Source organism: Perca fluviatilis, chromosome 12 (genome assembly GCF_010015445.1).
Source record: "Perca fluviatilis chromosome 12, GENO_Pfluv_1.0, whole genome shotgun sequence".
In the NCBI taxonomy this organism is placed as follows: domain Eukaryota; kingdom Metazoa; phylum Chordata; class Actinopteri; order Perciformes; family Percidae; genus Perca; species Perca fluviatilis.
Genome location: NC_053123.1, coordinates 38,249,948 through 38,265,488, shown reverse-complemented (window position 1 = coordinate 38,265,488; position 15,541 = coordinate 38,249,948). Strand labels below are relative to the sequence as shown.

Genomic DNA, 15,541 nt, shown 5'->3' with positions numbered 1-15,541 from the left:
GCTGCATAAAATGTACATTTCGTAGTCATTAGGTTAGGATTTCACAGCACTTTCAAAAATAAGAGCATAAGCATCCGTCCATCCGTCCATCCGTCCATCCATCCATCGCCGTCCGCATATCCGGGGTCGAGTCTCGGGGACAGCAGCTCCAGCAGGAGCGAGAATAAGCATGTGCATGTCAAATGCCATGGAAGGCCAAAACAAAGGGAGCAAAGGCCAAACAGAAATGGGCGGCCTTGGTTTTGAGTATCTGTTGTGTAAATGCTGTGTCACATACCCTTGTTCAGTAAATGATGACAAGTACAAGTAGGTACTTTTGGCAAAGAAACAAGGAAACTATCCAGTTATGGGGTTTGCCTTGCATTTACATGAGGTGTGAATGCAAGGTAACAATGGTACATTGTTACCTAGCATCAGTGTACCATTGTTCTTTTGACATACAAACTGATGCAGCCCAAGTCAGTTCACATTACATTACAGATAATATTAAACAACAACTAAAAGTTACACCTTGTAATAGTTTTTATGCTCCACATATTTGGAACAAACTCCCAGAAAACTGTAGGTCCGCTGCAACTCTCAGTTCTTTTAAATCTAAGCTAAAGACCGATCTTTTTGATTTTGCTTTTCTTTAAATAATCTATTAACTTTAATTTCTTATACTGCACTGTAACTTTTATTCTTATACTGCACTATAAATTTTATTCTTGTCTTTTAATGTTTTTAATTTGTTTATTAATGTTTTTAAATTGTTTTAAATTGTTTTTAACTGCTCTTTAATGTTTTATGTAAAGCACTTTGAATTGCCCTGTTGCTGAAATGTGCTATACAAATAAAGCTGCCTTGCCTTGCCTTTTAAACAGCAACACAATAAAATGTGAATAGGGGAGTCAATATAGAATGTTTTTATTAATACAACCTCTCTACAACATGACTTCAGACATATAGAAATATTTTAGGCTTAAAATGAAAAACTGCTCTAAAAGTAAGGAATGCCCGATAACTGCACTGGGGAAGCTATGTGTCTGTCCTTGTCTCATGTGTGTGTATTTTGATATTTTTGTCAAGAAATTATAGTGTATGTTTAGTTTTCGTTTTACAATTTTTATTTTTCATTTGTTTATGATGTTATGTGTATTTATTATTGCATTGCCACATTTACAAGTGAGTTCTAAGGACCCTAGGAAGAATAGCACATGCAATGCAGGAGCTAATGAGGATCCTAAATAAAACAACAAACAAACAAACAAACTGTTCACAAACTGCTCCAAACAGCTCTATTGTAGTCCAGCCTTTACTTCAGAGACAAACGTGGTCACTTCTTAACATACATTATAATGCTGCTAGCATGGCACGTTCTCATATTCTGCTTCTGACTGGCTAGTAGTCCTTACCTAGGTACTGTCAGGGCACGCCCTCATACTCTGCTTCTGACTGGCTAGTAGTCCTTATACCTAGGAACTGTCAGGGCACGCCCTCATACTCTGCTTCTGACTGGCTAGTAGTCCTTACCTAGGTACTGAGCATGTACCCCCATGTAACCCTCCCAACAAAGATGGTACAGAAGTGAGCTGTCTCACTCTGTAGCTAAAACAGAGAGCACAACACACAGGGTGAAAAGAGAAGCTGCAGCAATGTGCAGTACAACACAAATGTTTTTTGAAAAAACAATTTAAAAAAGAATTTAAAAAAAGGTTGGTTTTAGGAAAAGAACATTGGGAAAGGCTTTAGTAACACAAACAAAACCGACAAACACACGAAAAAAACGACAAAAACACGACGGTGAACAACGTCACACGCTTAGGGAAACAATAAACAATTTTGTTTAGGAAAGAAACATTGGGGAAGGCTTAAAAAAAGGAAAAAGGTTGAAATACACCACAAGCGGGACGCAATCCCAGCTCTCCTTGGTGAAAGACCTATGTTTTACCCATCCACCACCCCAACCAACCTTCTTCCGCGTACTTACGTCCTTTCATACTACTCACTACGCCGAAAATTCACACGTAATTTAGGTCAATGGCGGCCGAACCGCGTTGATAAACACGATAAAGCGATTATGCGTCTTGATAACATGTCAAAATGGCATATGAATTGGCTTGTCATACATATGCCACTTTATGAGATCAGTCTGTATGATAGATATAACTGCTGTACCTCTGCATCAAGCCAACTCTGTCTGGAGGTTGAAACTGAAACAGTTAGGCCTGCTGCTCCTAGGTAGCGTCTCTGTCTCTCCCCCTCCCCTCTGTCTGTCTCTAATTGCAGGAGTGGAGTCTGGTGTGCGAGAGTCAGGGTTCCAGCTGCAGCTCATCTACCACAATCAACCTCTGCTTCATTTACCCGGTCATTCCGCCACTCTGCATTAGATTGTAGTCAAGACGGCCACAGTTAGTCTTGTGCATTACCAAACTTGTTACCTGTTTGTGTTTTTGCTTCTCCAGGGGCCTGTTGCACAAGAGTAGGATAAAGAAATCCAGGATAAGTGAAAAAGCGCAGCTTGACTTAGTGTGATCCACTCATCGCGGCTTAATCGGTTGCACGTTTGCCGAGCCAGGATAAGTAAGTGAAGCTATGTCAGCCAGGAGTAGATAGCTGGGATAAGTGCACGTTCATGGCTTTCTTAAATAGACCACGGTATCGATCACAGATTTACTGATGCAGAAATGGAAAATTGCAGCATATGTTTCACCCGCTGAGCAGCAGCTTCTTATGGAAATTTACGAGGAGGTGAAACATAATATGCAGAAAGGGAAATACGGCTGTTATCAAACGGAAAAAAAAGCCTGACAGACCATAGCGGACCGACTGAATACGTATGGATTTAAAAAAATATACTTAGTCACTCCACGATTTTAATTGCTATATGCTTGTTTCATGTGTTGGTTATATTTCTGTATCTGTTTTTATGTGCTAAATGTGCTGGTTTTAGTGTAAAGTGTCTTTTGAGTAGCCTTTAAAGCACTATATAAATTAAATGTATTATTATTATTATTATTATTAATATTATTATTTAGCCTACTTTGCCTTAAAAGTGAGCAGAGGGAATTCTTGTTCCTCGGGAAATTTACCCTAATGACTAGGCTTAATTTCAAACCCTTATTCATAATGCGAGAATATGTTTTACAACCATATGCACAAATCTCCATAAGCTATCTAATTCTAAATATCTTTCTACAATGTTCATACAGAACAACATGACTGGACAAAAACTAGAAAAAGAAGTGACTTCAATACACACTGTAAGCATATCTGTAAAACAATGTAGCCTGTTATAATTCATGTTTTTTTTTTCTCACTCCCAAGCTCCAAGATGACAAGTGACAGCACCAAAATAAAATGATTAAGAAGCTTTGTGGCATTCCAACACATTCTCACTCTCATTTGGTAAAAAAGGACGTTTGATCAGGTGCCATTGTCGTCGTTATTGACGCTAAAAGTCCGCTTTTAGAGTCCGCTGCGCGGTGTGGGAGGATCCCCCTGCCTCCCCGCGTTTCACGGGGCACATTTCACGGGGACAGCAGCGGAGGAAAAGCCCATTTCCTCCGTATCGTCCCACTTTATCTCAGGGTGCCAGTGCAACCATTTCTTACCATCTCAACAACTGCAGTAGTAGGATTTAAATCAAACTCGTGACAGGAATAGTGACAAGTAATGCATGTTAATAAAATGAAGCAGAACACATTCAGAAGACAATGAAATAACTGTTAAACACGTTTATTTCGGATCAGAGCGGCAGCTGATTTAACACATCAGACTCCAGGATTAATCTTAGCCTGCCTGTCTCCATGGTTACTTGGCTGGGTTTAATTCAGCCTGCTTTTGTGCAACCAAATCAAAGCTAAATTCATCCAGGATAACCTGAATATCCTGGCTTAATCCCTTATCCTGGTTTTGTGCAACAGGCCCCTGATCTATTTTCTTGTGCTTCAGTTACTATTGGAACCTGACTCCTGCTACCGCTCCACTCCTAACATCCACTTGACCAGACAACCACTACTGGACCTCATAGCTGTCCACTGGATAACTCTGATGTAACCACTCCTGGTCAGATCCCCCCGGATCTGTTCACCTCTCTGCAAACCTGGACTGTACTTAAGTACTTTAAATAAACCTGTTAACTCACACTCTGCCTCTGTGTTTCTGTCTGCATTTGGGTTCAGCTCTTATTTCAAATGTAACAGAAACTGTGAGAGCCAAACCAACCAGTAGGGCAGGAAGCTGCACCCTGCATGAACAAACAAACTAAAATCAATCAGAGCAACCCCCCCACCCACCCCATAAGTCAGTGGAATACTCTACCCACACATCTTATTACATGTAGAAATCCTCAAACCTTTTCGGTGTGTGTGTGTGTGTGTGTGTGTGTGTGTGTGTGTACCTGTTTTACTATATTCGTGGGGTCCAAAAACCGGGGACTACAGTATACTTGTGGGGTCTGCACAGCCTCGTGGGGACCAAAATGCTGGTCCCCACAAGTTTAAAGGGCTGTTTGAGGGTTAAGACTTGGTTTTAGGTCTAGGGTTAGAATTAGGTTATGGTTAGGGTAAGGGTTAAGGTTAGACATTCAGTTGGGATGGTTAGGGCAAAGGGCTAGGGAATGCATTATGTCAATGATATGTCCCCACAAAGATAGTAATACAGACTTTGTGTGTGTGTGTGTGTGTGTGTGTGTGTGTGTGTGTGTGTGTGTGTGTGTGTGTATTGGGAGAGGTAAGGATTTTGATTGCATAGCTTTGTTGGTGTGGGGGGATTGGTTTTAGGAAGGGGGAACAATTGAGCACATGATAGTTTTTATATTGTAAATTAGGTGTGTCTGTGCTTGTAAAATTGTATATTTTAATGTTTTGTATTTCACTTGCATGGCATTTTTATTGTGTTTAATGACCTGTAAAGGGACTACGGGCGGAAAATAGCACTTGTGCTACAACCTGGCACAATGCATCTCTCCCTGTTCTTATACAAAGTTAATGTTAACTTGTGCACTGTCCCTGTTTTAAGTAATCTGAATCTGAAACGACCCGTGAAATTGGATTTCTAAGTTGGGAAGTCAGACAACCTCAAAGTATGCTTGTGTGTCGTATATGAAGCTGAGGGACACTGACCAATGGTGTAGTCTCTTTTTTTGTAGTGAGAATATTGTAATTTTGACCCTCCCAGCCTTAAGCTGGCCCCTCCCTGACTTTAACAGCCAATTACATTAACGGTTGGGGAGACTGGACAGATTTTCTCCACTTTAGTGTTTATCACCATCTAGTCTATATCAACAATGTTTGATTACCGTGATTGTTCAAGTGCCGCCTGAAATTCCGCCAATGTCCCTCATTTTTGCTTCGTCTTTGTGTTGGCGTTCTAAACGCCAGTGGATTTGTGAGGACTATGGTTAACCTCCTCAGATCTCTGCAGGGTAAATCCAGACAGCTAGCTAGACTATCTGTCCAATCAGAGTTTTCTGTTGCACGACTAAAACTACTTTTGAACGTACACATGTTCCACCAAAACAAGTTCCTTCCTGAGACTATTTAGCAGAGGCACCGTGGCTCTGTCCAGAGCTTAGCCCCGCCCAAGATGATTGTGATTGGTTTAAAAATGTAGTTAAAGTATTAACAGTAAATAAAAATCCTTCCATTTTATAAACTACATGTGTTTTGTGTGTAGAAATCTTAATGTGCAAAGTAACTAGTAACTAAAGCTGTAACAGATGAATGTAGTGGAGTAAAAAGTACAATATTTCTCTCTGAAATGTAGCGGAGTAGAAGTAGAAAGTGGCATGAAAAGAAAAGACTCAAGTAAAGTACAAGTACCTCAACATTCTAATAACTTACTAGTGTTTCATTAATTTTTGACAGTATTATTTTATATATATATATATATATATATATATATATATATATATATATTTTTAATATATATTTTAATATTAATATATATATATATTAAAATCATGCATTTGCTTTGCAATTCCATTGACTTAACTTGTGACTTGTGTTATTTACTATAGATGAAAAGTCCAATTACTGATTTGTTTTTGTCCAGCTCAGTGAGACAGTTTCTGTCTAATTTTAAACCCAACGGTTCACCTTTAAATGTCAGACTGCTAGAAAGAACGACTAGACCTGACATATACTTAAACTGCTTTTATTCTATAAACCCTCAACAATTAATGTTAGAGGTCTCTTCAGCTAAGCCATCTACCTGTCTCTTAGACCCCATCCCAACGAGGCTACTTAAAGAAGCGTTACCCATGGTTAACACTTCATTACTAGATATGATCAATATCTCTCTATTAACAGGTTATGTACCGCAGTCATTTAAAGTAGCTGTGATAATACCTCTTCTGAAAAAACCCACCCTCGATCCTGAGGTCTTAGCCAACTATAGACCTATATCTAACCTTCCCTTTCTCTCCAAGATCCTTGAGAAGGTAGTTGCCAACAGTGTTGCCACAGTTACTTTGAAAACGTAACTTAGTTACTTTACAGATTACTTGATTTTAAAAGTTAGATTACAAGTTACTTTATTAGTTACATTCAGCAACTGCCGACAACACCCCCACGGCCTCAACATAAACATGACAACCGGTTTACTGTGAGGCAGCTCGGCGTTGCCAGTAGTAGGGATTTATTATGGCACGAAAGAGAGCCAGTCAACCGTGTTTATGGGCAGCATTTCCACTACAACATAGGCCTACTGCCCGACCAACTTCTTCAACTCTCCCCCACTTGCTGGTTTTGCACCGAAGTCCAGCTTTTGTTGTTTGGGTGGTGGGGGACCTCCTGCTCTCTGCTTCGCACCACCTGGTGGGACTTGCTCTGTAAGTTTGACTGCAGTGCTGCGACTCCAAATGTTTCTTCAAATTTGACGTAGTGTTTTTGTAGCTAGATAGCACTTTGTCGCCACCAGCACAGAGTGTACAACCAACCTTAATGCTGCCGTCTTTAGCTGACACAAACAGAGTGAGCAGAGTGAAAATGACAAAAATAGTAACGCACAGTGACCAGGAGAAGTAACTTTAATCTGATTACTGGTTTGGAAATAGTAACGCGTTAGTTACTCGTTACTGAAAAAAGTGGTCAGATTAGAGTAACGCGTTACGTGGCATCACTAGTTGGCAATCAGTTAAGTGATTTTCTACATAGCAATAGCTTATTTGAGGACTTTCAGTCAGGATTTAACCCTTGTGTTGTCCTTTACCCTTTGCGATAGTGAGGTACGTTTGGGTGTAACATAATCACACGGCCTAGGGTCTCGGTGACCCGTGGGAGGAGGGCTCAGGCAGCGTCGAAAATACGATCGTAACCGAGGTGGGGTCACGGTGACCCCTGCCGAGAGAGAGAGAGAGAGAGAGAGAGAGAGAGAGTGAGTGAGTACAATCGAACTGCGGAAGGGGTCCGGGGGACCCCGTCTAAAGGACGAGGGCCAGGGCTTTTGACCGTGTGATGGAAGGAAACGAAAGGACGAGACGATGTGATGTGAGGTGAGGTGAGGCAGGCAGGCAGGCAGGCAGGCAGGCAGGCGAGGTTAGCTACGGGTCCACGCATTCCGGGCAGTAGGCCCTCACGCAGCTCCCGCAGATGTACAGTGCCTTGCGAAAGTATTCGGCCCCCTTGAACGTTTCAACCTTTTGCCACATTTCAGGCCTCAAACATAAAGATATAAAACTGTAATTTTTTGTGAAGAATCAACAACAAGTGGGTCCCAATTATGAAGTGGAACGAATTCATTGGCTATTTCAAACCTTTTTAACAAATAAAAAACTGAAAAAGTGGGGCGTGCAAAATTATTCAGCCCCTTTACTTTCAGTGCAGCAAACTCTCTCCAGAAGTTCAGTGAGGATCTCTGAATGATCCAATGTTGACCTAAATGACTAATGATGATAAATAGAATCCAGCTGTGTGTAATCAAGTCTCCGTGAAATGCACCTGCTCTGTGGTAGTCTCAGAGGTCCGTGTACAGCGAAAAAACATATGAAGAACAAGGGAACACACCAGGCAGGTCCGAGATACTGTTGTGGAAAGAAGTTTAAAGCCGGTTGGATACAAAAAGATTTCCCAAGCTTTAAACATCCCAAAGGAGCACTGTGCAAGCGATAATATTGAAATGGAAGGAGTATCAGACCACTACAAATCTACGAAGACCCGCCCGGTCCCTCTAAACTTTCAGCTCATACAATGAGAAGACTGATCAGATATGCAGCCAAAGAGGCCCATGATCACTCTGGATGAACTGCAGAGATCTACAGCTGAGGTGGGAGACTCTGTCCATAGGACAACAATCAGTCGTATACTGCACAAATGCCTTTATGGAAGAGTGGCAAGAAGAAAGCCATTTCTTAAAGATATTCCTAAAAGTGTCGTTTAAAGTTTGCCAAAAGTCACCTGGGAGACACACCAAACATGTGGAAGAAGGTGCTGTGGTCAGATGAAACCAAAAATTGAACTTTTGGCAACAATGCAAAAAGCGTTATGTTTGGCGGTAAAAGCAACACAGCTCATCACCCTGAACACACCATCCCCACTGTCAAACATGGTGGTGGCAGCATCATGGTTTGGGCCTGCTTTTTCTTCAGCAGGGACAGGGGAAGATGGTTAAAATTGATGGGAAGATGGATGGAGCCAAATACAGGACCATTCTGGAAGAAAACCTGATGGAGTCTGCAAAGACCTGAGACTGGGACGGAGATTTGTCTTCCAACAAGACAATGATCCAAAACATAAAGCAAAATCTACAATGGAATGGTTCACAAATAAACATATCCAGGTGTTAGAATGGCCAAGTCAAAGTCCAGACCTGAATCAATCGAGAATCTGTGGAAAGAACTGAAAACTGCTGTTCACTAACGCTCTCCATCCAACCTCACTGAGCTCGAGCTGTTTTGCAAGGAGGAATGGGCAAAATGTACACTCTCTCGATGTGCAAAACTGATAGAGGAAACATACCCAAGCGACTTTACAGCTGTAATCGCGAAAAGGTGGCGCTACAAAGTATTAACTTAAGGGGGCTGAATAATTTTGCCGCCCAATATTTCAGTTTTTTATTTGTTTAAAAGGTTTGAAATATCCAATAAATTTCGTTCCACTTCATGATTTTGTCCCACTTGTTGTTGATTCTTCACAAAAAATTACAGTTTTATATCTTTATGTTTGAGGCCTGAAATGTGGCAAAAGGTCGAAAAGTTCAAGGGGGCCGAATACTTTCGCAAGGCACTGTATCTCTCGCAGCCGCAGCACACGATGCTGGTTTTTCGGTCCTTGCTCCTGGGACAGCGCTGACACCTCTTCCGCTTGCCGGGCCCTGTCGGATCGGCGGCAGCATCCGGTTCCGCGCGCCCGTGGCCGTGGCCCTCCTCCTCCTCCTCCTCCTCCTCCTCCTCCCCCTCCTCAGCCTCCTCCTGAACCTCGGCCGAGGACCTTGCAGCTGCGGCTTTTTTGACGAGCGCGGCGGAGGCGTCCGTGCGAGGCAGACGCCGGCGTCTCTCGACGAGCGGGGTCACGAGCTCCTCGCCCAACCGCTCGAGGAAGGCCCTCCTCTTGTTGAGCTTGCCGCGCATCCACTCGGGCCTGAGCTCGCGCCACAGCACGAAGGCGTTGTAGGCGGACACGTCGAGGACGTTGCGGAACACGGCGAGGGCCAGCGCCGGTCTTCTTGCGGCAGCTATGCGTACCCGGCAAGCTTGTCCAGGTTGTCCACCGCGCGCCCTTGGTGGCGTTGTAGTGCAGGATGTTGTCCGGGTTTAGCGTGCCCTGCGGCGCCGCCCCGCGTCCCCGTGTACAGCGTGCTTAGCAGCAGCACGTTCCCGTTCCTCTTGGGCACGTAGGAGACGAGAGCGGCGGCAGGCGTGAAGGCGAACTTGGACGAGAAGACGGCGCGGCCCTTGGCGTCGAGCAGGGCGCGCGGCAGCTCGGGCTTGTTTTTGCGCACCGTGCCCACCACGGTGAGACCCCTCTCGTCGAGGAGCCGCCGGGCCAGTTCATAGGAGGTGAAAAAGTTGTCGCACGTGACGTTGCGCGGGCCGCTCAGCCCCTCGGTCAGGTCCATGACAACGCGGGCGCCCTGGTTCTTCTCCTTCTCCGAGGCAGACGAGGACTTGCCCGTGTAGATCTGCATTTTCCACGCGTAGCTGGACTCGGCGTCGCAGGCCGCCCACACCTTGAGCCCGTACCTTGCGGGCTTGCTGGGCATGTACTGGCGGAAGGAGCATCGACCTAAGGCACGGGACGGGCACAAAGGAAAAGTATGAGAATGGGAGAAAAAGAAAAACAAAAAGAAAAACAAAAACAAAAAGAAAAACAAAAACAAAACCAAACAAACACACACACACACACACACACACACCGCGGAAGGGAACCAGCTGCTCGTCCACGGTCACGTCGGGGCCCGGGTCGTAGAGGAGAGGCAGCCGTCGCGCCCACTCGTCCCACTCGTCCCGTATGGCCGCGAGTTTGTCCGAGGCCAGTCTTGCGGCCCTGGTCTCGCGGTCGTCGAACCGCAGCATCCTCGAGCACTCGTGGAACCGTTTCATCGGCATGGCGTGGCGCGGAACACACGCCCTGCCGCTGCCCTCGTGCCACAGGCTCTCCGCGGCCTCGTTCCGGGACCTGTACACGCCCGCGAGGATCAGCAGCCCGAGGTAGCCGAGCAGCTCCGTCGCGTCCATCGCTTTCCAGTCGCGTCCCAGTCGCCTGCGGCCCTCGAGGTTCGTCGCTGCCAGCGCCAGGTCGATCACCCGCGGCGTGACAAACAGGCAGAACGCCGATGGTATGTCCGCGACGCGCGCGGCCGCGTACTCCGTGGGCCCTCGCCTCGGCGTCGTCTCGGTCGCCGTCTCAGCCTCCACCGCGCCTAGACGGAGGCCGCGGCGGGGGTGATACGTTTCCGAGGACCATTCGATTTTGCCGTTCCTTGACACGAACGTCTCCTTCTCGGCCGCGGCCTCGTGGCCCTCGCGCTCTTTTTCGTCGTCGTCGTCGTCGTCGTCGTCGTCATCATCTTCTTCGTCTTCTTGGACTTCTTCGACTTCGTCGCCGACGTCCTCTTCTTCGACTTCGTCTTCTTCGACTTCGTCTTCTTCTTCTTCTTCTTCTTCTTCTTCTTCTTCGTCTTCTTCTTCTTCGTCTTCTGGGACGTTGTGCGCGGCGCAGGTGAGAATCCGAACCATCTGCGTGTCTAGAGTCAAACAACGGGCCATGCCGGTTTTCGCACGGACCCCGAACCCCGAGGAACGAAGGTTCGAACCGAGAACAAAACAAAACAAAAAAATTTAAATAACACCAAAGCAAACGACACGCGCCAAGAACAACAAATATGATAAATGACAACATGTCTCGCAGAGAAGTGCTTCCGAGACTGGACTAGTGCCTCGAACGTATGCGCGGGCGGCTGTGGCCTGGGGTCTCCGCGACCCCACCGCGCTTTATTGGAAAGGACGACAACAGAGTAGTTGGAAGCGGCCGGGCAGGCAGGGCAGGCAGGGCAGGTAGGCGGGCAAGCAGGCAGGGCAGGGCAGGCAGGCAGGGCAGGGCAGGCAGGCAGGGCAGGCAGGGCAGGGCAGGCAGGCAGGGCTGTGGCCTGGGGTCTCCGCGACCCCACCGTAGGCAGGCAGGCAGCGCGTGCGGCTGTGGCCTGGGGTCTCAGCGACCCCAGACCGTAGGCAGGCAGCGCGGGCGGCTGTAGCCCGGGGTCTCAGCGACCCCATGGTCTGACAACAGAGTAGTTGGAAGCAGGCGGGCAGGGCAGGGCAGGGCAGGGGCAGGGCAGGGCAGGGCTGTGGCCTGGGGTCTCCGCGACCCCACCGTAGGCAGGCAGGCAGCGCGTGCGGCTGTGGCCTGGGGTCCAGCACGGGCCAGCCGGTGCCACGGACCAGACGAGCGAAGGTTGAGCCGGGCTAAAACAAAAAACAAAATAACACCAAAGCAAACGACCTGTCTAGAACAACAAATATGATAAATGACAACAGGCCGCGGCAGAGAAGTGCTCGAGACTGGACTAGGGCAGGCGAGGCGTGTGCGGCTGTGGCTTGGGTCTCCGCGACCCCACCGCTTTATGGGGAAGGACGACAACAGAGTAGTTAAGCGGCGGGCAGGCAGGGCAGGTAGGCGGGCAAGCAGGCAGGGCAGGGCAGGCAGGCAGGCAGGCAGGGCAGGCAGGGCAGGGCAGGGCAGGCAGGCAGGGCTGTGGCCTGGGGTCTCCGCGACCCCACCGTAGGCAGGCAGGCAGCGCGTGCGGCTGTGGCCTGGGGTCTCAGCGACCCCAGACCGTAGGCAGGCAGGGCAGGCAGGCGGGCGGGCAGGCAGGCGGGCAGGCAGGTAGCGCGTGCGGCTGTGGCCCGGGGTCTCGGCGACCCCACCGCGCTTTTTGGAAAGGACGACAACAGCGGGCGGCTGTGGCCTGGGGTCTCAGCGACCCCACCCTAGGCAGGCAGGCAGGGCAGGCAGGCAGGCAGGCGGGCAGGCGGGCAGGCAGGCGGGCAGGTAGCGCGTGCGGCTGTGGCCCGGGGTCTCGGCGACCCCACCGCGCTTTTTGGAAAGGACGACAACAGCGTAGTTGGAAGCAGGCGGGCGGGCAGGTAGCTAGCTAGGTAGCTCCACTCTGCTCTACTCCACTCCACTCCACTCCACATACATAGCGACCCGGTCCCAGGGACCCCAAGGACAACACAAGGGTTAAAAAGCATCATAGCACAGAGACGGCACTGGTGAAAATTACTAATGACCTTCTAACTGCTGCAGACAAAAGACTTGTTTCCATACTTGTCTTATTAGATCTTAGTGCTGCATTCGACACTATTGACCATACCATCCTGTTACAGAGAAGATTTAGTTGGCATTAAAGGAATTGCTCTAAGCTGGTTTAAGTCCTATTTCTCTGACCGATCTCAATTTGTTAATGTTAACAATAAATCCTCCAGGTACGTTAAAGTTAGCCATAGTGTTCCACAAGGCTCAGTGCTTGGCCCAATTATATTGTCCTTATATATGCTTCCTCTTGGTAATATTATTAGGAAACACTCAATTCATTTTCACTGTTATGCGGATGACACCCAATTATACTTATCAATCAAGCCAGACGAAACCAGTCAGTTAGCAAAACTTCAAGTATGCGTTAAAGATATAAAATCATGGATGGCCAACAATTTTCTGATGTTAAACTCAAACAAAACTGAAGTTATTGTGCTGGGCCCTAAACACCTCTGAACCTCATTATCCGAAGATATAATTACTCTGGATGGTATTGCCTTGGCCTCCAGCACTACTGTCAGAAATCTAGGAGTTATTTTTGATCAGGATATATCCTTTAACGCCCACTTAAAACAAACCTCTAGAACAGCTTTTTTTTCACCTTCGTAACATTGCTAAAATTTGGAATATCCTGTCCTATCCTATGCTGAAAAACTAGTCCATGCATTCGTTACTTCCAGGCTGGACTATTGTAATTCTCTATTATCAGGATGCTCAAATAAAACCCTTAAGACTCTCCAGCTGATCCAGAATGCTGCAGCGCGTGTTCTGACAAAAACTAAGAAAAGAGATCATATTTCTTCTTCTTAGCTTCTCTGCATTGGCTTCCTGTAAAATCCAGGATTGAATTTAAAATCCTTCTCTTGACCTACAAAGCTCTAAATGGTCAAGCACCTTCATATCTTGAGGAGCTCTTAGTACCTTATTGCCCCACTAGAGCACTGCGCTTACAGAATGCAGAGTTACTTGTGGTTCCTAGAGTCTCTAAAAGTAGAATGGGAGCCAAAGCCTTCAGCTATCAGGCTCCTCTCCTGTGGAACCAGCTCCCAATCTGGTTTCGGGGGGCAGACACCATCACCACATTTAAGACTAAACTGAAAACTTTCCTCTTTGATAAAGCTTATAGTTAAGGAGTGAGGAGTTGCAGTGTACGCCTAGACCTGCGGTGCAGGGTGTATAGCTGCAGACACAGCACCCCTGCTTTTCTCTGCTTGTCTTTATAGTCTTCAGATTTACCTATCATATAATCAATAATATAGTGAGAGTAGAGGGAGGCAGGCCAGTACAGCCCGATCCAGTTGGGGAGAGTCCTAGCCCGACCAGGCACCTCTCTTTAACCTGCCTCTCTTAGTTATGCTATTATAATTCTAGACTGCCGGGGAAGTTCCTTCCTTCTTATGACACAATGAGCTGCTCTCTCATCTCTCTTTTCATTTCTTGTGTTTCCTTTTATGTGAATCCTGTCCCAGAAATGGCTGTTACTAACCTAGCTCAGGGGAGTTTACTCCCCGGAGTCCTTATGTTTCTTCTTCGCCCATAACATCGCCTCGGATTAGGGTGACACCAAGATCTGGGTCTTGGGTGCAGCTGTCGCTGTGGACTGGCTACACCCTGCTATGCACTGCGATTCCCTGCAATGTCCGGCTACGTCCGGCTACGTCCTAGTGCGTCCTGCTACGTCCACTGCGTCCACCCATGCTCTGCTGTGCCACGCTACATCCCGTAACGCCCTGCTGTGCCCGGCTATGACATGAACTACAACGACTACCATTATAGTCACTTTTCCATTATCTTTATTGTGACTATTACGCCACTGTTCATCACATCCCCAACCGGCAACGTCAGACGCCGCCTACCAAGAGTCTGGTTCTGTCCCAGGTTTCTTCCTAAAAGGGAGTTTCTCCTCGCTACTGTCGCAATAGCCACTGCTAATGCTTGCTCTTGGGGGAATTATTCAAATTGTTGGGGCTTTGTAAATTATAGAGTGGTCTAGACCTACTCTATCTGTAAAGTGTCTCGAGGTAACTCTTTATATGATTTGATACTAAAAATAGAATTGAATTGAATTCTCATGAACGGGTTCGTATGATATCGTATGAAAACGTATGCACAATAATTCATATGATGCCGGTCACATGACAGTTAAGGTAAGCGGTCTTTACAGATAAATTTAGCCGAGAAATGGTGACTAAGAGCCAGGTACAGAGCACCACAAGGAAACGGTTCTTTTAGCGTTGCAGTTGAGTTTAGCTGAGAAAAAGTGAGCGTCATGCAGCTACGACAGTTAAGTTTAGACACAAAAACAACTAGTTAAGATTAGAAAAATCCACTCAGGATCTTCACGCTCTCATACAGCAGCAGTCAATGTGCTGCTGACAGTAATAAATATGGAATACATACAGATTACAGAGCTTTCATTTTCAGAGCTATATGTACGAATAGTTCATGAGAACAGGCTGAGAGACGAGCGACATCACTCCTGTGTGATGATAAAAGTCTCACCTTCACTCCGTCATGGCCTCCAATCCAGGCATTTTTGTCTGTACCGGTCACTTCCTTAATGTAGTTTCTGATGAATGCATGTTCCTCAGCAGAGTGGATGGAAGCCAGATTCCCACCAGTGGAAAGGCAGAAGAACTAATGGAGACAATATAGTCAGTTTACAACGTTTAGAAAGAAACATAATCACATTATTAACAGATCTCAGGGCAGTTTTACAGACACAGGGGACATTTTTATACTTTTAATCAGTAGTGTGGAAGAAGTCAGGAAAGTCATTTCCACATCAGGAAATGTAGTTAAAG

At 46.6% G+C, this 15,541-nt stretch overlaps 1 protein-coding gene across 2 annotated transcripts in view; it reads right to left on the bottom strand.

Annotated features, from left to right (window-relative positions):
• Window positions 1-15,541, bottom strand: part of LOC120570383 (galactose-specific lectin nattectin-like) — a 367,842-nt gene that overhangs the window by 327,010 nt on the left and 25,291 nt on the right. For both annotated transcript variants that reach the window (XM_039818701.1, XM_039818700.1), the window contains one exon: window positions 15,240-15,374. In XM_039818701.1, coding sequence (XP_039674635.1) covers window positions 15,240-15,374 — 135 coding nt within the window. The remainder of the gene's footprint in view (window positions 1-15,239; window positions 15,375-15,541) is intronic.